Source organism: Lathyrus oleraceus, chromosome 7, assembly GCF_024323335.1.
Source record: "Lathyrus oleraceus cultivar Zhongwan6 chromosome 7, CAAS_Psat_ZW6_1.0, whole genome shotgun sequence".
Lineage (NCBI taxonomy): Eukaryota > Viridiplantae > Streptophyta > Magnoliopsida > Fabales > Fabaceae > Lathyrus > Lathyrus oleraceus.
Window position 1 is genome coordinate 488,882,840 of NC_066585.1, and position 24,493 is coordinate 488,907,332.

The window sequence follows — 24,493 nt, forward strand, 5'->3', positions numbered from 1 at the left end:
AATTTCAAACAACCATACAAAATTAGGGATTTTAACCTAAACATACATCTATCCATTGCTCCATTTATACTAACCCATAATAATAAGGATTCCCCCCTTACCTCTTCAATTTTCTGAAAACTCTAGCTCTTCTCTGTACTTTTTCTCTCCTCTTTCTCTATTGTTGTCAAATGATCAAATGAATCCTAATTCTCACATCCTCCCTTTTATATACTAGTATTCTATTTGGGCTTAAAGCGTAATACCTCTAATTTAATTAATAGGCCCAATAAGACCTAATATTTAAATATCTTTAATTAATTCAATTAAATTAAACTAACACAATATGCACACCAAGTTAATTAATTCAATTATTCATTATATCTCATATCAACTAAATAATTAATTAACACACGAAATCAATTAATCTAATCAATTATTACTACCTAACAATCAATTAATTAATTAACACTTCAAATAAATAAGATAAAATATAGTAATAATAATATAAGAAATAATTACTAAAATTGGGTTGTTACAGTTAGCATTAAAAGTTATGATGGGTTCAGATATAAGGAAAGCTTTGTAACTCAAGGCCAAAATATCATACGGCGTCTTTCTATTGAAGTGTTTGGAAGAACTTCCCCCGTCTATTTGAAAAAAAACTCAGGTGTTGGTTTAATGACTTTTACAATTTGTGTCGGTGTTAATTTAATAGCTTGTTACAATATCACATGTACCAATTTTAAATTTAAATTCCATTAATAAGAATGTGCCTAATGGTAATGGTGAAAGTTTGAATCCTAAAAGTGTAATTCTCATTCAAATCTCATTAAATCATTTATGTGTTGAATCACAAAAAAAATCTTGAAGTTTAATAATCCTTCCTTCTATGTATATCTTTAAAGTTTAAGGACAAATCTCATCGATACACATTCCGGTACCTCCATTTTTCCTCTACATGTTATCCCTTAATATTTAATTTTATCTGTAAAGGTCGACAATAACTCTTATACATTATATCTCAATCGATAGTTTTTCAATCTTTAATCTATTGGAATATGTAAGTTTCAAAATATATTTATGTCAATCTATTTTTATCTAGTTTTTTAAATTTTTCTATAATAAAGATTTAAATATCCATTTATTATAAGTGGAAGAAAGGTAACAAATGATTACTTTCTACTAGTATGTTCAACTTACAAATTTCATAATATTTAGAGGAAATTACTATCACTTCTCTGAGATTTATTAAAACAATTATGAACTAACTTTTCTTGTAGTTTATTAAAAAACTATCGACACCTCCTCTAATTTTTAGTAATTGAAAAAAAAACATAAATATAAATAATATTTGTATAACTTAAATTAAGGAAGGTTAATGCATACTTTCTTATGTCATGTAATTATCCCATAATATTTATTTAATATAATAATTTATAAATCTTACAATAATTCAACAATTTCTATGGTTCCATAGCCACAACCTATGTCATCTTTATATTTTTGCATCTGAAAATTTTCTTACACCAATTATATATTAGTATCTAGTTAAACTTTCTTATTTAAAATTTTATAAGCAACATTATGATTGCGTTAAGAGCAACAAATAAATTAGAGACATACCGTATATTAACTCAAAATTTTAAAGTGATAGATGTATAAATTCTCTCCATTATAAATATTCAAACCTTTATATTTATAATTAATGTGGATCTCCAACTTACAATTGACTTAGATATCGTTTGTCCGGATTTTTTTCAATTGTAAAAGTTACTTTTAAATTAAAAATAAAAATAAGAACTTTATAAATAAAGTTATTTGATAATACTTATATTTTTCAAACTTCAAAAATAATTTTAAATTAAAACACCGTGTAATATATATCTATGAAAATAATTTATTTAATATATGAATGAACTAATATAAGAAAATAGGAAAATAATAAAATATGATTTTCGTCCTGAAGTGTTTGTTGTAAATTATTTGCAGGTGAAAGTCCTGTTTTTTATTCATACTTATAAAAATAATAAAATATTATATATACATATAAAAAAATTCTGCAAAAATGGATACAAAATTAAAATAAATACTACTATAATACTAAAAGATATATTATAAGAAATAAATAAATATTTAAAAATATATGTGAATAAATCACTAATTAAAACAAAAATAATTTACATGGAAAAAATTAATATTTTTAAAATGTATATTGGTGTAAAGAATTGGAAATAATTTATAATAATTTGATAGTATAAATAAATATTTCGAAAAGTTATTATGAAGTTCATTTCAATATTTTTAAATTATATTTTTATTTTTAATAGAAAAACCATTCTATAGAGTTTTTTCTAAATATTGTTCGTTCTTACTTTTTCTTTAAAATAGAAGATAATTCAACAAAAAGTCAGGCCAAACGATACCTTATTATTTTTAACAGTCCCCCTTAAGTGTGAGTAAACAATACTCCCTCTCAAATGGAAATCACTTTGCCCACACACTTGTACCGTCGTTGAAATCTCTTCATGGACATTTCAATTTTAACTAGACACATCTTCCCACACATTTCGATACAAGTAAGTCGATCTCTATATGAATCAAAGACTTATGATACTATTTGTTGGATCATGAGGAGAATCATCAATATTGGACCAAGAGCAACCCACAAGTGAGAGGCACCACATATTCACCCAAAATCTAAAGGTGATAATGTGTGAATTTTCCCACTTATAAATATTTGATAGGACTCTAACTCATATTTGACTTTTTATTTTGAACGATTATGTCTCATTTGTTTAATTACATAATTCTATTTTTCTTTTATCATAGAAATTGCAAGAGGAATTTGGTACATTTCTTTGGAAACGGGATTTTCATTCTCTCTCTTATATGAGTATAATGTTTAAAGCAATCCATACACTACTCAACATTGAAGACTAGTACCAAACAATATTAGCTTACGGATGAAACTATTACCGAATAATATTAGCCTACAAATAAAACGATTTCTGTGAATTCGAATGAAATGACTACCAAACTATATTAGCCTACAAATGAAACGACTTTTGTGAATCTAACCACTTTCAATCAAGAGACAAAATACAGATGTGATTATCGACTTCTTTTATAAAATTGATCTCAAATTTATGGTCAATATCATTTAACAATAATTTACAATGTAATTAGAATCATCTAATCTCAAATCAATAATAAGGATTAACTCGAGTATCTGCATGATAATTTTATTGCAGAGAATCAGCATCTAGAAGAATAACTATCAAACTAATTTTCAATTAACTAAACCAATTTTAGAAAAATTTCAAAATTAAAAGTTTCATAGTTGATAATGTTTATATTTTTTATATTTTAATTTGTTTCTAAGTTTATATTTTTGAACACTTCACAGAAGTTGTTTGTATAGGGTAACTATTGGTATTTGTAAAATTGTAACACCTTGAAGCTAGTAGGAAGCAATCATTGAACATTGGAGATCATTCAGATTGCAGTACAAGAATTCTGCGTGAATCCCACAACACTCTCATGGAACCCAACTTTCTTTCAGCTTCTGCAAATGAAGTACCAGTAGCTTCTGATGTGAAGGGTAACTTCATCCCTTTATCAGCATGTAGCTCGTAAACATCCATAACATAGGCTCCTAATTCCTCCAAGCTCTTTCCATGCCACTTGCCATTCACCTGAACTACCTTCCCTTTGCCAATCTCCTCTCCTCGCATGTTTACAAGCACGGCACTCTGACCAATATTGCAACGGACGATTTCTAGAGGATCTGCATCAATAAATTCAACAATTTTAGGTTCGGAATTATCACCAGAAGTTGTTATTCTTATGAGATTGAGATCTTTTCTTGCTCACAGAGATTGTCAGGTAAGTCAGAGGATACTCTTAATGGCCCTTTTTGCTTATCTGGCGCTGGATTATCTTTGGCTGTGCGGGCCCGCTTAGCTTTTCGATTGTTTAACCTGATAGCAAACATGAAGTTCAACAACAATATTCAGAAGTGCAAATAAACATTTAATGTGAGAAGAATGAGGGTGTAGTCTCACCAATTTTTAAGCTGAGAGGGTGTAACTTCAGAACCCTGGAAAACATAAAGCAGGAATGTCTTAGAGAAGAAACTGAGTCAAAATATTAAATGTCGGTTTAGCTGAATTTACATACATGGTGACTTAATTTTTCAGCCCATGATTGAAGAGAAGCTGCATTTCGCTGCATTTCTGGCTCATTCAAGAGTGCCCTCTCCATCAACTCCACCATTTTATCATTCATTATAGTTCGTCGCTTTCTCTTTTGTAGAGGTTCAACCTTTTCATCTTCTAGCTCATCCAAGAGTGCACTCTCCATCGATTCCGCCATTTTATCATTCATTATAGTCCGCTTTCGCTCTCTTCTTTGTAGAAGTTCAACCTTTTCATCCTCTGGAGTTTCATCAACTACAACCTTTCTAAGATGCTCCATTGATTTTGATTTGCCGATATCTGCATGATTAAGGACATTTTTTCCTTTTGCAGAACTAGTATCTGAACCACTTGTTTCAGCGTTCTGAGCATCCTTGTATGTACCTCTTGCTCCTGTTAACACAGTCCTACTAGCCATACTTTTACCTCCTACCTGATGTGGTCTATTTAAGTCCTCGCCTAATTTTGTGTTTTCAACTCTAATATTATGCTGATCTATGCTTGGAAATGCAGAATTCTCGGACATTCCTTCCTTCAAGTTACCAAGCTTCTTATCAAGTTCAGCAGGTTCTTTTACTAGTATATGTGTCGGGTGGACCCCCATACGCTGAGCCTCCTACAGGGAATCAAACTTTATGGTTCAAGCCATTACGTAAATGACAAGCAAAAAGCCTAAAACTAAGTAATCAGAAAAGCTAGTTTTGTAAGGTTAAGCTAGGTTTAATCCAAATTTCAAAAAAAAAAACTAATCCCATGATAATGATTCCTCCAATTTTCTATCCTGAATTTCTCCAGCATAACAGAAGCCAAAAGTTTTAAAGAAAAGAGCCTAGAAACAAATGATATAACAGCTTGGATTCAAAGAAAAAGATTTACTTGAACACGATTTTCCCCAGAGCCAGAAGACATAAATTGTGTTTGCATTTCGCTAAAAAATACCCTGCAAGCAAATTTAAAATATATAAGTTTCAACAACATGATAGTACAAATATAAATAAAACTAATTCCACAACCAATAGGAAAGAATGTGTTAGACATAGTTCTTTTAGATATTATCTTGCTAGCACTTTTCGATTTTTAAAACGCATGCACAAATTTGACAACAACAAAATAACAATAAGTCTTATTCGGCTGAGTGGAGTGAGCTACTTGAATCAATTTGCGCCATAATGTTTTATCAAATACCATATTTCTATTCAACTCGTTAATCTCGAGACCAGGTATAAATAGATGACTGTACTTAATTGTCATAAAAAAATAATCTAAAAAATTAGTTTTTTTATAGCAAAATCAATTAAAACCTAACCTATGATTAAATAAATGAGGCCCTAGACAGTAGCCTTGTTGGCCTACCCCTAAGGCCGGACCGGACATGCCCAAACCACCTAAGTCTATTTTCAACACCCTATCTAATATTGTCATTTCTAATCTTATCTCGCTTAGTCTTACCATGCATCCAACGCATACACAAATTTTAACTTTCATTAAATCTTGTTTGTGCCATAGATAAAATATAAATTTGCAAGTAGATATTTAAATTATATTGTCAAAGTTTGACTTTAATGTTGGCCTCTTCTACCATGTAACTTTATTCTACATGATTATTGATGGGGAACCAGAACTTGATATGGACAGTGGCATTGAGCTATGCCACTTACAAGATGAACAAATAAAAATTAGAAACTAAAGAAACTATGACTACCCTTTCCGGAAGAAGAACCAACTTCTTCACTCAACCTTTCCTCAAGTTCCTTTCACAATTTCTTGAAACTGATTCTCTTCACTCAACCTTTCCTCAAATTCCTTTCACATCGATATTTTTCATTTCCCCTTTCAATCCTCTCTGTGCCGTGATTATTGAAGCTACAAAATTATTTCTATATTTATAAAGTTGTATAAATCATGAATTTTAATGGTGAGATTTCCAAAAGTAACCCACTCATGTTGAATTCCAATGAGAGGATTCAAATCCACAAACAACGGCAGATAGACAACAACTAGAAGAGAAAGTCTATTCTATTTTCCCCGTTCTGTGGGTAGAAATGTTGCTAGATTGTCCTCCAAACATCTAAAGTACGAAGGATGGGATGAATGTGACAGAACCGTAAACAGAATAGAAAAACAGAAAGAATACAAAATAGTCCTTCTACAAGCGATGAACCCCTTCTTCAAGCGTAATGCTTGCCCTGACCTTTTCCAAAATATTCCTTGCCTCACTCCACCCTTCATTCTCTTCACCTCGCCTCATTTCCTATGATTACAAAATCATACTCCGAATCCTCCGGTATGATATGTCCATGCAGTCTGTTATATTACAAACCATATTGAATATTGTTGAGATATTGTAAATCAGATCAGTATTTGATTAGAATTTTTCATATTAATATCGGTTGTATTTTCGGTATACTTCCCTTTCTTTGATTGATTCTTCCCTTAATATTTAGTTTTGATTACGATAACTCTTGCATATATATATATATATATATATATATATATATATATATATAATATATATATATATATATATATATATATATATATATATATATATATATTTTATTCTCTACTCACATAATTAGATAATCATTCTTCAGTCTTGAGTAGTATTTATAAAAAATCTCATTGTGTCCTCCTAACACCCACGGGTGTAACAATACTCCCCTCAGAAAAGATTCACAATGTGCTCAAGGTGTCTTCTTAACAATATCTCTCAGTCCTTATTAACTATGGTCTCTTATTACAATGGTGGTAATTCATCTTCTTTGCTTGTTGGTAAATCCCTGCATTATAGCTTTGTTGAATTTGTGATTATGTGTGAAAGATGAGAGAAAAATATTATTGATAATCCCTATTTATAAGAATACTAATCCCTATTTATAGGATACAGACTAAATCATATATTAAGAACAAATCTTAATAATAATAACTATAATTAAATCTGATACTAAAAAATAATCTAAAATACTCTAAATTAATATAAATTATATTATAAAATATTTTATTCTAATACATCCCCTCAAGCCGAAGCTTACTAAAACTAATATAATAACCAACGGAAAGAGCAACCAATAAGAAGAAGATAGTAGAGAGATAGAACAACTCAAGAGAGAAGAAGTAGTTGTTGAAGAAATCAAAGGGAGAAACCAACTGACAGAGGAACATTCAAACCAAACCAAGAAGTCAAATCGAACCAAATTAATTTGAATCGAATCATACTGAAACAAACTGAATCAATCTTAATTGAACCAATCTAATCCAAACCAAACCAAACTTAATTAATCCAAATTGAACCATATCAATTTGAATCAAATCAATCATAACATATCAAATCAATTTGAACAAAACATAGTGAAGCGAACTAAAGAAAATCGGATCAAAGGATCAAATCAAATTGAACCAATTGGGGAGGGAGGGAGGGAGGAGAGAGAGAGAGAGAGAGAGAGAGAGAGAGAGAGAGAGAGAGAGAGAGAGAGAGAGAGAGAGAGAGAGAGAGAGAGAGAGAGAGAGAGAGAGAGAGAGAGAGAGAGAGAGAGAGAGAGAGAGAGAGAGGAGAGAGAGAGAGAGAGAGAGAGAGGAGAGAGAGAGATAGAGAGAGAGAGAGAGAGAGAGAGAGAGAGAGAGAGAGAGAGAGAGAGAGAGAGAGAGAGAGAGAGAGAGAGAGAGAGAGAGAGAGAGAGAGAGAGAGGAGAGAGAGAGAGAGAGAGAGAGAGAGAGAAGAGAGAGAGGAGAGAGACAGAGAGAGAGAGAAGAGAGAGAGAGAGGAAGAGAGAGAGAGAGAGAGAGAGAGAGAGAGGAGAGAGAGAGAGAGAGAGAGAGAGAGAGAGAGAGAAGAGAGAGAGAGAGAGAGAAGAGAGAGAGAAGAGAGAGAGAGAGAGAGAGAGAGGAGAGAGAGAGAAGAGAGAGAGAGGGGAGAGGAGAGAGGAAGAGAGAGAGAGAAGAGAGAGGAGAGGAGAGAGAGAATCATATATAATTCAATCATGATCTTCCTGCACACAAAAATGGGAGACAACCCGAGAACAATTTAGCAATTCAACATAAGAATTTTTGCTTCTTCAATAAACTTATCCTTATAAAATCAAAACAAACACATTCTCAAATTTTTGGGAACTCAATAGCGGAAGCAACAATTAGTTCAAGGAGGATCGAACCAAGCTCTAGATATCATGTTGAATTTGTGATTATGTGTGAAAGATAAGAGAAAAATATTATTGATAATTACTATTGACTTTTTATAAAAGATTCAATACTAATCCCTATTTATAGAATAAAGACTAAATCATATATTAAGAACAAATCTTAATAATAATAACTTTAATCAAATCTAATACTAAGAAATAATCTAAGATACTCTAAATTAATATAAATGATATTATAAAATATTTCATAATATTCTAACAAGTAAATTGCCAAAGTAGACCAATCTGAATGTAAGAGCCAGTCTGATTTTTCAACCCTGGATTTTTCAAAGTCCACCGTCAACACCAAATAAGAGCTAGTCCGATTGCCACCCACACTGCCTCTCCAAGGTTCTCCTCTGAAGTTTCCACGGCATCAAAGTGCTTCACAATATAAATCAACCACCAACAGTAAGCATCTTTTTCTCCATTAAAAATGAGAAGTCTTTTTCTCAAAGTACCCCTCCTTATTCTCATCACTTCCAATCATGTCATCTAACTTCCATTTTGTTTAAACACCAGAAACTCCAAAGACCTTAGTTATGAAGTTTGACACCAATTTTGTAGAACTAGATATATATTATTAAGAAATGTGGTTGGGTCTAACTCAACCCTACAAAACCGGTTGGTAGAGTGAGGACTGCCCCCACTTATAAACACATGTTCAGGCCATATATTATCCGATGTGGGACTCTTAACACATTCTCATGCTCAGGACTAGACAACTGGAGCGTGGAAATAAATGGTGGGTGACCCGATAGCAGAAACCATAATAGATGGTCGACCGGATCTTAAACGGGGCTCTTGATACCATATTAAGAAATATGATCGGATCTAACTCAACCCTACAAAACCGATTGGTAGAGTGAGGACTGCCCTCACTTATAAATGAAAATACGGATCTATGCTCCTTACAATCAAAAGACAAAACTGAAAACACAAAAGAGAAACAAAAAGAATGCAAAGACAGGTAATGAGAAAATAAAAGATGAACTCCTCCCTTAATCTTAGTATATTATCATTATCAATAATATTTCACCAGTGTCATTCAAAGTTCTTATTATTTATCTTCTTTCTTTTATCAGGTATGCCTAAAAAAAGTATGAACGATAAAGTTCTCGACTTCAACCTCTCCTTTTCCCACATGTGTAAACTGAATAATATATTTCAAGTAAAAAATGTACAAACACTAATCTTTTATATAGACTATTCTAATCTAATGGGCCTAACTAATGGACTAAAGACCCGAATATAAATTACTCCTAACAATAGTAAAAATAACTACAGTAAAAATAAAATATTCACAACACCACCTAACAACATTTACTAGATGACTGCCTAATCCATAACCATGAATCCATCTTTCGGACCATGCTTGAAACTTTGTCAAAACATCTGCCAATGCCATTTATAATATAACAATTTTGTCCAATTTCCGCAGAATAAACTTTGGAAAAATCTAAATTTTATTCTAGCAGCATAAGGAGATGCCATTAACACCATGCTGATCAAACATTATTCATTATATGTGTGGCTGACAAACAACCAAGCATCAAAATAACTGTTCCATATTAGGCTACTACAGTTAACCCTACAAAGAGAACTAAAAGAGGGACAAGTTACCTTAGAATTTGTACATCCTCTGGGTCTAAAAAATTTGGCATCAATGATTGTGCATGATTTAACAAAGAGCCTACAAAAGAAAGTTACTTGTATGAAAGTAGGAATATATTGCAGATAAATCAATTATTTTTTTAGAACAATCATTACGTAGATTCTTGCTAACAGTATCCCCTTTAGGAGTATCAGATGCGAAAGAAAACCCAGGAAGCAAATTAGATAGATCCATTTGCAGGCACTCCAGGACCTTTCGAACGAAAAGGTTTCTCTCCTTTTCTGTGGAGTAGATTTTAAATGGAAAAAAAATGAAAAAAATATTATTTCAGGAAATATATACAGCTCTCAAAAATCAAATTTGAAGTAAACATTAGCAAGCATTGGCGAAGAATCAACCTTCGCAACGGTCGGGAACAAAACAATGAAGATTTGCAATGACTTTGACAAATAATGAAGTCCTATGATGTGCATAAGAAGCAGAAGGCATGATGTTACGTTTCATATTCAATTCCAAGACTGTTGAATTCTGTAGATCCATAGATGAACTATTATCCAAAATCCATCCAACTGTAGCAAATATATTATATTCAACACTTGCATCCTCCACTGTTTCTGAGAGATTAGACGAACACCAAGTGGATAAAAAATCCATATGGGAGAGTGATAGTACTGCTGTCAGAACTTTAGTCTGGAATCACATGCAAAGGATCCAATCAAATCCATAAAGCTGAATAAACATTTGAGAAATCAAAGAAAAAGCAGATAATGCACCAACGTAATAAATTGAAAAATGAAGGGTCATTAATTGATTGTTTCTCACACAAAAAACTCATCACAAAAATCATTTCAGAGACAGAATGAAAATGAACTCTACGACACTAAAGCAAGTTATCCTTAATATTCACGTAATGATAACTTACAAAATAAACTATGATGCAAGATCGAAAGTATGTATCATCAGAGAAAATGTCAGCTAGGCGCATTGCATTAAGTTGTAAAAGCCCAATTGGGTGTCTTCTACGTTGTAAAAGCCCAATTGGGTATCTTCTATGCGTAGTAGTGAGATGCCCAAGATTTCTTCCAAAAGCAGTCTTCAATAAGTCCAATACCTGCATCATCAAAACAATACGAGAATTCGGAACTGATAGGAACCAAAATTTGAATGGGTCATACTGGATTATATTGACACCAAATAACTAAACCAGAGAAATAAATCCCTATTACATAACTGTTAAGAGTCTCACATCGGATAATATATGGTCTGAACATGTGTTTATAAATGTAAGCAGTCCTCACTCTACCAATCAATTTTGTAGGATTGAGTTAGGCCAAACCACACATTCTTAACATGGTATCAGAGCCTCGTTTAAGATCCGATAGGCCACCCACCATTTATTTCCACACTCCAGATGTCCAGTCCTAGGCGAGAGGGGGTGTGTTAAGAGTCCCACATCGGACAATATATATCATGAACATGTGTTTATAAGTGGGGACAATCCTCACTCTACCAACCGGTTTTGTAGGGTTGTGTTTATAGTTGTAACCAGACTTTGATACCATGTTGAAGTACAAGAGACTAAGAGACATTTGAATAAATAGTATGTTTTGAAAAGTGCAGAAATGATAATGTCACTCAAGCAGTGTTATCGAATATCGGCCATGGCGGATATATGTGGTGGCTTTTGGGCTCACCTCTATTGCGGGTTTTTCCGTCATAATTCGCTATGACAGTGCCACCAAGCGACTGGTATGGCGGGATTTTGGCTCTCCGCCATGGACTGCTCTCGAGAAGAAAGAAACCCCTTACTGAGATAAGAACCATCCCTACACCCAGCACCCACAATTTCCTACTTCATATTTCTCATGCCCTTTCTTTTTTATTACCTTACCCTAAATTAGCCATGATGCTATTTCCTACTTCATACTTCTCTTGTGATTCCCTCTTGGTCCTTACTGATTTTCACATTCATTTGCAAGCTAACTCATCGGACAATATATGGCATGAACATGTGTTTATAAGTGGGGGCAGTCCTCGCTCTACCAACCGGTTTTGTAGGGTTGAGTTAGGCCCAACCACATTTCTTAACATGGTATCAGAGCCTCGCTTAAGATCCGTTGGGCCACCTACTATGGTTTCCGCTATCGAGTCACCCACCATTTATTTCCGCTCCAGTTGTCTAGTCCTGAGCGTGAGGGGGGTTAAGAGTCCCAATATGACTTGAGCATGTGTTTATAAGTGGGGGCAATCCTCACTCTACCAACCGGTTTTGTAGGGTTGAGTTAGGTCAAACCACACATTCTTAATATGGTATCAGAGTCTCGTTTAAGATCCAGTGGGCCACCCACCATTTATTTCCACGCTCCAGATGCCCAGTCCTGGGCGTGAGGGGGGTGTTAAGAGTCCCACATTGGACAATATATGGCCTGAACATGTGTTTATAAGTGGGGGCAATCCTCACTCTACCAACCGGTTTTGTAGGGTTGTGTTTATAAGTGGGGGCAATCCTCACTCTACCAACGGTTTTGTAGGGTTGTGTTTCTAATTGTAACCAGGCTTTGATACCATGTTGAAGGACAAGAGACTAAGAGACATTTGAATAAATAGTGTGTTTTTGAAAAGCACTACGGAGACTTTATTACATATAGAAAGATTACAACTAATTACATGGTATAGTCGATGTGGGACTATTCGATATATAAATACTCTTAACACTATATTTACAAATATCAACAATAACAATTGTAAGGTCCTACAATGAAAAAGGGGATGGGGATAGCTGTAGAAATGATAATGTCACTCAAGCAGTGTTATCGAATATCGGCCATGGCGGCACTATGGCGGATATATGTGGTGGCTTTTGGGCTCGCCTCTATTGCGGGTTTTTCCGTCATAATTCGCTATGACAGTGCCACCAAGCGGCTGGTATGGCGGGATTTTGGCTCTCCGTCATGGACTGCTCTCGAGAAGAAAGAAACCCCTTACTGAGATAAGAACCATCCCTACCCCCAGCACCCACAATTTCCTACTTCATATTTCTCATGCCCTTTCTTTTTTATTACCTTACCCTAAATTAGCCATGATGTTATTTCCTACTTCATACTTCTCTTGTGATTCCCTCTTGGTCCTTACTGATTTTCACATTCATTTGCAAGCTAACTCTTGTCGGCAGCATTAGCATCATTACCTTCATCACCATCTGAGCAACTTCCATCTGGTGATGGTAGCGCCGCTGACATGTTGGGGACCCATGGCTCAATAACCCTCCTTCTCTAGCAGCGACCCCAGGTTAGAAGAACCCATGGTAGGCTTACATCATTCCAGCTTTCTGGCCAAACTATCTTTCTAGTGATTCTCTATGACTTTTCAACATCCCTGAGTTGTCTTCTCAATCATAAAACAATATCTCATGATGACTTGATTTTGTGTTAGAATATTTGGGTTTATCTCTTAGGGTCAGTTTCTAATCTTGAAGTATCTTAGATTATCCCTTAGGATATTTTTTCATATTTTTTAGTTATTATCATGATTTACCTCTATCAAATAGGGATCAGTGCTTAGTCTTTAGCATGAAGTTAGTATTCAGATATTATCATTAATATTCTAAGTTCTTGGTATTTCTCTCCTCCTTTTATCTAAAACACATATATTCAACAAATGGGATATAGGACATATATACCAAGCCTTCCTCAAAAAAAAAATCAATGTGCCTAACAATTTCAACGTGTGTTGTCTATCATGTTGTATTAGGTTACGAGCAATAGTAGTTTACTTGTTGTCAGAACAGAGTTTCATAGGGTCCTTTGAGTCGCTTTTTAAATCATCTAGAATAATCTTCAACCATAGTAGCTTTGCATATTCCTTGAGAAATAGATCTAAATTCAGATTCTTGCAATAACCAGGAATAGATCTTCTATTCATCAAGGATCTAGCATAATCAACATCATTGTAGGATTCCAAGACCAAAGGATTGTTCCTTTTCAACATAATTCCCTTCCCCGGCCCTCCGTTTAAGCAATGTCATACTTGATAAGCGGCATGAAGATGAGATTTTCTTGGATTGTGCATAAATTGACTTAATACACTCTCTTAGTTTGTAATATATGGTATTGTAGGAGCAAGTTAGATAAACATCCCCCGCCAACCTTTGATACATTTGCGTTGATTCAACGGCTGGTTCCTCTTGGGCTTCTCTCAATTTGGTATTTTTGTTGAGATATGAATATCCCGGGAACCTTTATACACCCAACAGCCCGGGAACCTTTGATACATTTGCCTGTCAACGGCTGGTTCCTCTTGGGCTTCAAAATATGCTTGGATCTCAACCCCAAAAGGTAGCTCAAAGAATAAGGTTGTCCTCAAATATTTATACACCCAACAGTCCGGGAACCTAAGCAATGTGGGACTTTAAACAAACTCCAACATCACAACTACCAACTTCAATACCCACCCTCACGCCTAACGTGGGACTTTAAACAAACTCCAATATCACAACTACCAACTTCAATACCCACCCTCACGCCTAACGTGGGCCTCGGTCAAATGTCCACATTGCAGTCCTTAACCAGGCTCTGATACCATGTTAAATATGTTTGGATCTCAATCCCAAAAGCTAGCTCAAATGGTGAGGTTGTCCTCACATATTTATACACCCAACAACCCGGGAATCTAAGCAATGTGAGACTTTAAACAAACTCCAACATCACAACTACCAACTTCAACAATCCCTTAAGTAGAATATGCACCTCAATACCAAAGAAATATTTAAGTTTTTCCAGCTTCTTTATCTCAACCTCTTATTCCAGTTTTTTCTTCAATTCATGTCTGTCTCATCATTTTCGGTTATCATGTATTAGAGATATAGATTAGCTAGTTTATTTTAGCTAGTATTATCGTTACCTAACTGATAACTAACTCTACAAGTTAGTTATCCCAGTTTCTAAGGTGACTGCCACTTGTCACTTCGTAATAGGGTAACCTGCTGCAGCAGGTAAACAGTTTGCAATTATAGATGCAAACTGTTTCTCTCTCCTGTAACCAATTTTTTTAATAATGAAAAACAATTTTTAGAAGAACTGAATACTCTCTCTATCGATTCTATTATGGTATCAGTTTGCTAAGTTCAGTCCATGGCAGTTTCGTCACCACCGTCGCTATCTCCACCTTCTTCCGCCCAAGGACCATTGGTTCCTCCATCGGTGCAATCCACTAGAGTTGACGATTCACATCGCCTTCAGTTTTCACTTAACATTTCAGAGAAATTAGATGAAAAGAACTTTCATATATGGCATCAACAAGTTGAGCCATACATTAACGTGCACAATCTCACTGAGTTTGTGGTGTGCACTCGTATTCCTCCACAATTTATGGATGAAGAAGCTCGTCGTACTGGTTTGGTTAACCCTGCATATATGTTATGGCTTCGACGTGATCAAATGCTTTTGTCCTGGCTTCAATCAACTCTTTTTGGTGTGATTCTCTCTCATGTTCTAGGAAGCACTCACGCTCATCAACTGTGGGATCGTCTGTTAAACTATTTTCATTAACAAACTCGTGCTAGAGTGCGTGTTAGACACTCCTGAGGGATCGTCTGTTTAACTATTTTCATTAACAAACTCGTGCCAGAGTGCGTGTTAGACACTCCTTCGGATTCACGTTAAACTTTTACCTAATCGGAGGGAGACATTGTTAGTTTCAGGGAGATTCAGAAGACTGGTTGGAAAATTGAGCTATCTTGCTGTCACCCATCTTGAAATTTCTTTTGCATTGGTAAACTAGTTCTTAAATTATCCTTGTTAGAACCATTGGTATTTTGTGATACGAATCCAAGAATACATCAAATTTACTCAAAGAAAATGCCTCATTTATGAAGATAAAAGACATATTCAAATAGTTGGTTACTCGTATGTTGACCGGCCAGGCTCGCTTATTAACATGCGACCCATTTTTGGGTATTGTGTACTTATTGGAAGCAATTTGATATCCTAGAAAAGTAAAAAATCAAAGTTCAGATGCCAGGTCCAGTGCATGAACTTAAAACAGGATCATGGCATTGGTGACTTCTGAATTTATTTGGCTGAAACAGTTACTCAAAAAGCTACAGTTCGGAGCAACTTGGCTGATAACGCTAATATGTGATGATAAAGAAGAATTGCATATTGTCTCTAACTCTGTTTTCCATGAGATGACCAAACATATTGAGATAGATTGTTATTTCATCAGAGAGATTATCGCATCGTGAGACATTACCGCGAGTTTTATCAACTCTAATGATCAATTGGAAGATACCTTCACCAAATCCCTAAGAGGTCCTTGAATGAGTTATCTTTGTAACATGTTGGGTGCATATGACAAATATGCTCCAACTTAAGACGGAGTGTTGGAAATTGTTAAGAGTCTCACATCGGATGAGATATGGCCTAAACATATGTTTATAAGTAGGAGCAACTTTCGCCTTACAAGACGGTTTGTGTTAGGTTCAACCACACTTCTAAGATGGTATCAGAGCCTATTAAAGATTTGTTGGACCACATGCTATCAGATTTTCGCTATTGAGCCATCCACCATTAATACCCACATACCAAGCTCAAAAGCGTGGGGCGCAAGGGAGTGTGTTAAGAGTCCCACATCAAATGAAATATGGTCTGAACATATGTTTATAAGTAGGGACAATACTCAACTTACAAACTGATTTTGTAAAATTGTTAGGTCCAACCATAATTCTAAGAAAAATATATTAAGATCTTTCTATTTATTGTATAGACAAAACATATCATGTAAATAGGAATAATATCTCCAATATTTATTTGTATTTATTGGCTTGAGTTGACCCCATATAAAATTGACTCCCTTATGTGGTTGAACACACAATTTCATAGCATTGTGCCTCTATTTTCTCTCACTCAAACAAAGTTAAACTATTGCGGGCAACAATTTCCATCACCAAAAACTAACCTCCAAGGCAACAGATTTAGCCAAATCTAAACTTTGTGAAGAGGTGGCTACTTGATCGAGATAAGAAATGTTTTCTGCTTCACACAAACTCAACAGCTGCAAAGAAAAAAGTGGTGACAGTGTTATTCTTTTATAACATACGGCCTTACCCCCATGACAGAAGAATATTTCCATAGCAAGAATATGTGACCATCAAGTAACATGGCAGTAACCTAACAGTTTTGCCAAGTCTTATCCTCTAACTTGTACAAATTATGTAAGAGATTAAATTCAAAATCAGGCATATCTGTATGATTTTACACATGACTCACAATGGATAGTATTTTGGCTTTCAGCCTTGAAATTCCTGCCTCGATCCTAGTTGGAAAAGATGATCGAATCTTTAACTTCAAGATAGATTGAGCGAGGAAAAGAATGCTTCCCTTGCCACATAGTTCCTGTAATAAAAAATAAATCATACAAAGTTCATATATGAATGTATAAAGGGTAATTCATTGCATCAACCAACCAAATAAGTAGAATGATATTAATCATCTATTCATCTTTCATAGTTTCTAGATTGCAAGTAGCCAGTTCATCAAATGAAGTACTTGGCACCATGAACTCCAGCTTCTCCCCTAATTATACATCCCTATTGGTGTGCCACCTTTAACTTGGTCAGTTGATTGATCAGCTTTCAACAGGGCAACAAAAATAACAAGGGCTTGAGTTGAGATCGAAGAATGTCAAGCATTTTATGAAAAGTGGCATTCTGGATGAGCCCGAGGAAACAGTTGAAATGAAAATAGATTTACAAGCCCAAAAATGTTAAAGATGGAAAGGAGTAGACTTTGCCCTTCTCGCAAAAATAAAGATACAAAAATGGGCTCTTAGACCTCCCACATGTCAAAGTAAAAACACAACCGTTGGAAAGAAAAAACATTGATAGCTTGAACATAATCTATGACGACTATTGACTACCTTTCCTGAGCAAAGTATATTTATATCACCTGATTCAAATCAAAAGAAGGAATTCCTCGAATCAGCTATATATGTAACAAGCTTGGTGCATATGATTTATATGCTCCAGCTTGTGGGGAAGTGTTAAGAATAAATTTAAATTGTGTTTAATAAGGATAGAATATCATATACTTAAAATTAAAATATCATGCAACTAGGAATAGAATATCATGTAATTATTTGCATTTATTATGTCAAGTCTATATAAAGAGACTATGTTGTGTAGTTGAAACATAAGGTTTTCTGCATGTCTCTCATATTCTCAATAAAAACAGCTTTGGATCAATGTAAATTTATAGACCTGAATAGCAGAACTTTTTATCTAACTGGATTTCATGGGAAAGTCATCCTATGAAAAGTTATTTGTTAGTATAACATTGATTTTGATTTAAACCAGTGTGTTACGCCAAATTTCGATACACAGATTTAAAGACATAATCACGTCTTAATGTGCTACTCCAAATCTTTTAAAGAAGTCTAGTTTGGAAAACCTTATTATTGAGCAGGCGCTCCCTAAACAATTTCTGCTGGCACAATGACTGAATAAACTGTAGAGAAGCCTCACATTGCTGGCAGAGAAAATATACTACTGGTTCAGATGAAAGATTTGATTCCATGGAAAAACCTTTGTAGCAAGCTATCAATGTAATCTCAAGACACCTAACAACCACGCGAACTGATCCAAAAGCTGCGTCCATAAATAAGTCAACCTATCACAGAAAGTTTCATAATTAGCTACAGTATAGATGTGATATATTATATAATAACATTGAATTTGTGTCATGAGAGCAGAGATTATGCAAGAAAAATAATTAACTGACTGGAAAACAATTCTATATGCAGGTATTATGTCCTTTTCAGGATAAAGAAAAAACTTTTAACACCAAAAGTCCCTTTTCATAGTTCATCACATTGAGAGATAAGTAAAAAGATTTTAAATCATTACCCATAAAAAGGATTTAAAAAGTGTAAATGCTTAATATATTATGAAAATCATTTTCTACAAGCCATGCCGTGTCTAATGGACACTAACAATAGTAGTTTTAATCTAGCAACTAAAGCAACAAGTACAGGTGAACTTGTACCTTCGGGTGTGCAAGCAAAACATTGGCAATATCTTGAAACTGTGTTGATATAAACCCTGTTATTAGATGTAAACTGCATGCTAGGAGAGCAGAATGCGAAAGGTACATAAGTCTAAAAGCATGATCTTCCTGCAGCACAAGCGCAATTTCAATACAGATAAACAATATAGAGCTAGGGTACAGATAAACTCAATACATTAAACTGCAGAGATAAGAACTAAAGAAAACCTGTCTGTAGGTGCTAAGAATAGTAAGGATGTATAAAACCAAATCAATCAGTTGTTCCACCACTTTCACATCATGTAGAAAAATCTGTAACCATATTCCATGTGCAGAAATCAGACTCTATTACTTTCCAAAATGAATTTGTATGCTTTAGCACAAAAGATCATTAATATCCAATACCGAAAACATAAAGAGATGGTTAGTGGACGAGTATTTAGCACACAAGATATTTTTCAAACTTTGGAGGAATTTCGATTGTATTCATCTTTTAGATAACATGTCTTTCCATAAATAAAAGCAAACAAACCCAGAAAACCACAAGCAAATACAATAGATGTTAATAAGACCATAAGGATTATTACTGCTAACCTGATCAAACTTAGGATGTCGAGAGGCTAAATCACATAATGAATGCAACAGACGAATACCACATAACACGTATTGGAACACATCTTCATCTCTTCTAGAAAAAATTAGTATTGTAGTAAGATGCAATGGAAGAGATCGTGCAAGCTTGCCCATATCAACCTGTGTATTCAAATACAATTAGAAAGAACAGTCTGATATAAATAAATAAAATAAAATCAAGATCCTAAGAATGAGACGACCTTCAGAAGCACTCCTTTTTCAGTAAGGTAGTGAACAGATAAATTTCCACTTCCAGAATCCTTTATTAATCTATAAAGGTCCCGAGAGTTGAGTTTATGCAATTCCTTTAGTGTTGACACCAAGTTTAATGTCTGTTCAAGCAAATAAATGGAACTTATTCAAATTAATGGTTGATGTCGGGAAAAAAAATAGTATCATGGATCCTAGTCACATTCATGTGGTTACACTTGCCTGCTCACCACTGCGGGGCGGTTCTTCCTTAGCAATCCTCATTCTTGCAAATTATCATGAAAACAAAAAGAACCTTGTGTCAGCATAATAGATCAGAAAAAATTGAGGTGTGTATATATAGCACAAATAATCAATGATCCAATATGCGTGCGTAAGCATAAGACAAATGTTACTTTAAGCATTGGAAAGAGAAGCAACTAGTCTATGATAGTAGACCTACAATACATCAGAAGACATAAGTAGGGCTGTATCTTGGAGGGACTATTTAATAGGAGAGTTACTAGGTTCCTCAGACACTTGGGTACCACTACCATTGTTAAGATGTAGTAAAACCGTTCACAAACTTTTGAGATAATTGCTTCTAGATATGCTATTAATTAGCAAGTGGTCTAGAGTTCAATCTTTGTCGCACCCATTCTTCTAATTAAAAGAATAATTTCTTCACAAGATGATTTGACCTGGGCATGAAACGTATGATTTACCTAGCAACAGAATAGCATCAGAAAGTGATATCTATATCCGACCAAGTCCACTGTTCACCTTCAAAGTTTAAACTACTACAAAAGAAGAAGAAAAATTACATACTCCCTACTTTGCTTTTATTGAGCTACCTAACCTTGGAATGTGTAGCTAAAATGTTGGTTCAAATTAACCAATAGGTTGCAAAATCTCATCCATTATCCAGAGGTGTAGATTAAAAAAATAGGGGGCTAAGTATCAATATTTGAGAATCATAACTGCTACAGCAGCCATTAAAAACATCACTCATTTTTGCTTAAGAAATACTCACTTCCCTTCTATCTGCATATCAGTGGTATATGCATCTAAGGATATTAAAGGTAAATGCTATATGTGGAGATGTTTATGTCAAATCATCCCAACTGCTTCAAGGAAAAGTCAACAATAAATACACTGTCAAGATATTTTCCATCTATTTAAGTGGCTTTTACGTAAGGTTATTACAAATTTTAACACAATAAGTAAAATAATATTTAGTATGAGAAGAAATTGGACTTGTCTATTACTGTACAAAACTTCCTATTTCTCATCTCTGAAATTCTGCTAGGTGATGTTACCATGTCCCCTTGTGGGTTATCAATTAAGTACGGTGCCCGCACATTTAACCAATTAAAAATAAGACTTTGGCAGAATCAGTAGCCTCATCATTATTTTATTTTCTTGGCAAAACCATTAGAAGGCTATGTGTCGAATGTTTTTAAAAATCTCTGGCAAGCTTATTCATGTCCGCCATTCCTAACCAAGCAGATTACGCAAATATCTTCTTTTTCTCAACAAATAAAAGAAGATCATACAAAAAAGAATGAAAGGAATGTGATCATATTTCTTAATTCAATACCATAAAACCAAAGTTTAGCACAAAGCAAATCACAGGAAGTTCACAATTCAGATTAGAAAAAAGTAACCCTGGGTATTGTACATCATTTGCAACGTGGTCGCCAACAAAATATAATACGGCTGCGCATTTAATGTTTTAAAAAATCTCTGGCAAGCATTCATGTCCTCCATAGAGTTTCCTAACCAAGCAGATTACGCAAATATCTTCTTTTTCTTAACAAACAAATGATCATACAATAAAGAATGAAAGGAATGTGCTCATATGTTTACCACTATTTCTTAATTCAATACCATAAAACCAAAATTTAGCACAAACCAAATCACAGGAAATTCACAATTCAGATTGGAAAAAAGTAACCCTAGGTATTGTACATCATTTGCAACTTGGTCGCCAACAAAATGTAATACTGACCTGGACGCCATAGATTAGCTACTTGTTCATACAGTATCTGCCTGTGTTGTTTTGAAACCGATTAACATGTGCGGGTAGGTAGAGAGAGAGAAGGGGGTGGCTGGAAGAGATATATGGGTTAGTCCAAATGGCATAACTAATGCAAAGGTTTTATTGAGTTTTCAAATACCTAACATCTTTACATATGCCCGCACACGGGTTTTACCATATGCCCGCACACGGGTTTTACCATATGCCCCGCACACGGGTTTTACCATTTGACTACAACTAGTCCCACCTTGTTTTCAATAAACATACACTAAGATTCTTCCGCTAAATCAGACATATGAAGTGATGTGTTTCATAAAGATGGGTGAAAAATCACTTTCCTATTTTTATGATCCACGTGTCGCATTATATACTTAACCATTGGCACATTTTAGTAGGTTAAGATTTTAGGCTACATTAAATCAACTATATATATTAACTTGACACGGACACTATGTCGTCATTTTATCCAAAGTAATTGACTTTATATTTTGAGAAAAGGTGCTTATTAATGTGATGTACATTAGTATGACAAAACATGGTTGGTTTTTTAGGTGCCTGCAACATACAAGCATACTCTAGTCATATTTTAAAGATTTCATATTAAACAAAAAACAAGAAAAAGAAGAAACCGGGGAAAAAGGGGGGAAAAAGGGGGGAAAATCCCCCTCTTTAAAACGATTGAAAATGGCAGAAAAAGCATGTATATAAAATAATTCACCAATCATTGTGCATATCTACCCAGTAGACTTCTAAAAATAACTCATGTACAATATTGAACACCGAAGAGAAGCTGCAGAAAAAAAAAACTTCATAGCAAGTTTAATGATAGAGAGATCTCCACCTAAATATTGAAGTTCAATTTTCTCTAAATGCATAGTTATTGTAAATGCTCCTAAATCATAATCTAAGCACAAATTTCATTCCATCTAAAGTCCATCCCCATCATGTTGCACATCACTCAAAATGTCAGATTGCACCTATACTCATATTATGCACCATAATGAGCCATGAACCTAGTAAAAGTGCACAATCAGGTATTAGTAGAGTTAAAATGATCAAACCTAGTCAGCTCAATGAGACTAAAGCTCATTTTATAGGCTCGAGCTCTAATCACTTCAAGCTCACATGTTGCTCAAACTGAGTAAAACACCCAGGCTTGTATTAGTTTAGCCTTTATGCATAATGAGCTCAGTTTGTATTTATGACTCAACAAATTTTTCTCCCATAACTAATAAAAAGATAATTTGGTCAGGCCAAAAATAAATGAAATGTAAACAGTACATTAACACATTATTATAATTATATTACTCTTGAGTCTTGACACAGAACAAACAAAACTTGAAGCTGTTGAGTAAAAACAACTTTGTCTTAGGTTCTTGGGAAAAATAAGCCATAAAAAAAAACATTTCAATACTTTACCCTAACATCTTCAATATCTAACCATAGGACATAACTATACCATATACAATGTATGTAGAGTAAACAAAGTATAATAACTTCAACCCTCTTAGCTAGTACACATGTTATAGCATAGAACAAAATTTCAGCTTTTGCAAATTGTATTCCCTCAAAAGTAAAAAATTTCAGCTATAAGAAAAACCGGTTCCCTCAAAGTGCAAATTGTATATACTTTCCTAGCTTTTACAAATTGTATTCCCTCAAAGTAAGCCTGAAAATTAACCAGTTCCTTGCTTCTTCCATTCTCTTCCTTCTCACCCATCCAAATGGGCTTCCTATAAAAAAAATTAAAGCATCCTAATATATCCCATCCCGATCGAGTAGAAAAACTATCCCTATTTTTTACACTTCCCCCCCTTCGCAACCAATACTCATTCACCCAACTGTCGCACTAAAGTTGCTCATCTTCTCTATCTATTACACTCCAAAACTGTTTTCAACAAGCATTGCTTTCTAGCATTGAGATTTAAGTCTACATTTGACAACTTATACATTCCCCTTAAATAAGTTAAAAACAATTTGCACTTAAAAACCCCAATTCTTTCATGTTTCGATTTTCGACTACATTCTATTCTAACCCAATCAAATTCCACCAAGCACTTACACAGTGTTGGTATATCATAATTACAATTTGCAAAAAAAAAACAAAGGATTTTTTCAAATACTTCGATTATTACACCAATGCCCCTCTAAATGCCATTTTTAGATACTAATATAAACAAAATCAATTCCAGCAGAAGTTCAATACAATTCTTCAAAGTATAAATTCAACCAATTCAGAGTTAAAACAAAACTTGATTACCTGTGAATGAAGTGTGAAGTTGAACGTGTCGATTTCTTAATCAAATAGTGATTTTGAGATGATAAACTAACTAGAATCTCTCCATGCATGATGATTATAGCAATGAGAAATAGCAACAAAACTGAAGAGAGAATGAAATAATAGTATAACGCAGAATCAAATAATTGTACCTTTTGGAAGTGCGGAGTTTGAAGAGACGCGGTCGATGGTGACGAGAGAGAGAAAGAAGAGGGATGGACTGAAGAGTGGAGAAGGTGAAGAATGGATTTAGAATTAAAATAAGAGATGGATTAATAGAAAGGAGAAAAAATTTAAAATTTATTTATACTTGGTGCTTGTTAGTGCTTGTTAAAGAAGTTGTTGA

General features: G+C 34.3%; 1 protein-coding gene across 1 annotated transcript; it reads right to left on the reverse strand.

The window, feature by feature from the left end:
* Window positions 1–3,257: 3,257 nt before the first annotated feature.
* LOC127103820 (nodulin homeobox) lies at window positions 3,258–24,466 on the reverse strand. The gene is made up of 19 exons (XM_051041063.1): window positions 24,300–24,466; window positions 21,840–21,939; window positions 20,072–20,114; window positions 19,840–19,971; window positions 19,601–19,759; window positions 19,235–19,318; window positions 19,007–19,135; window positions 18,413–18,631; window positions 17,234–17,359; window positions 16,923–17,018; window positions 10,891–11,079; window positions 10,367–10,658; window positions 10,124–10,249; window positions 9,977–10,046; window positions 5,055–5,118; window positions 4,162–4,794; window positions 4,047–4,081; window positions 3,856–3,962; window positions 3,258–3,769 (listed from the first exon to the last, which is right to left on the reverse strand). The coding sequence occupies exons 2-19, from the start codon at window positions 21,848–21,850 to the stop codon at window positions 3,474–3,476; spliced, it is 2,811 nt and encodes a 936-aa protein (XP_050897020.1). The 5' UTR covers window positions 21,851–21,939; window positions 24,300–24,466; the 3' UTR covers window positions 3,258–3,473.
* Between the last annotated feature and the right edge of the window lie 27 nt (window positions 24,467–24,493).

What these genes read in the sequence shown, in the direction of transcription:
- LOC127103820 (XM_051041063.1), bottom strand. An exon ending in CTGGGGAAAATCGTGTTCAA is followed by an intron (nt 4,795 to 5,054) that starts GTAAATCTTTTT and finishes GATTCCCTGTAG; the next exon opens with GAGGCTCAGCGTATGGGGGT. An exon ending in CCCTCTCAGCTTAAAAATTG is followed by an intron (nt 3,963 to 4,046) that starts GTGAGACTACAC and finishes GTTTGCTATCAG; the next exon opens with GTTAAACAATCGAAAAGCTA.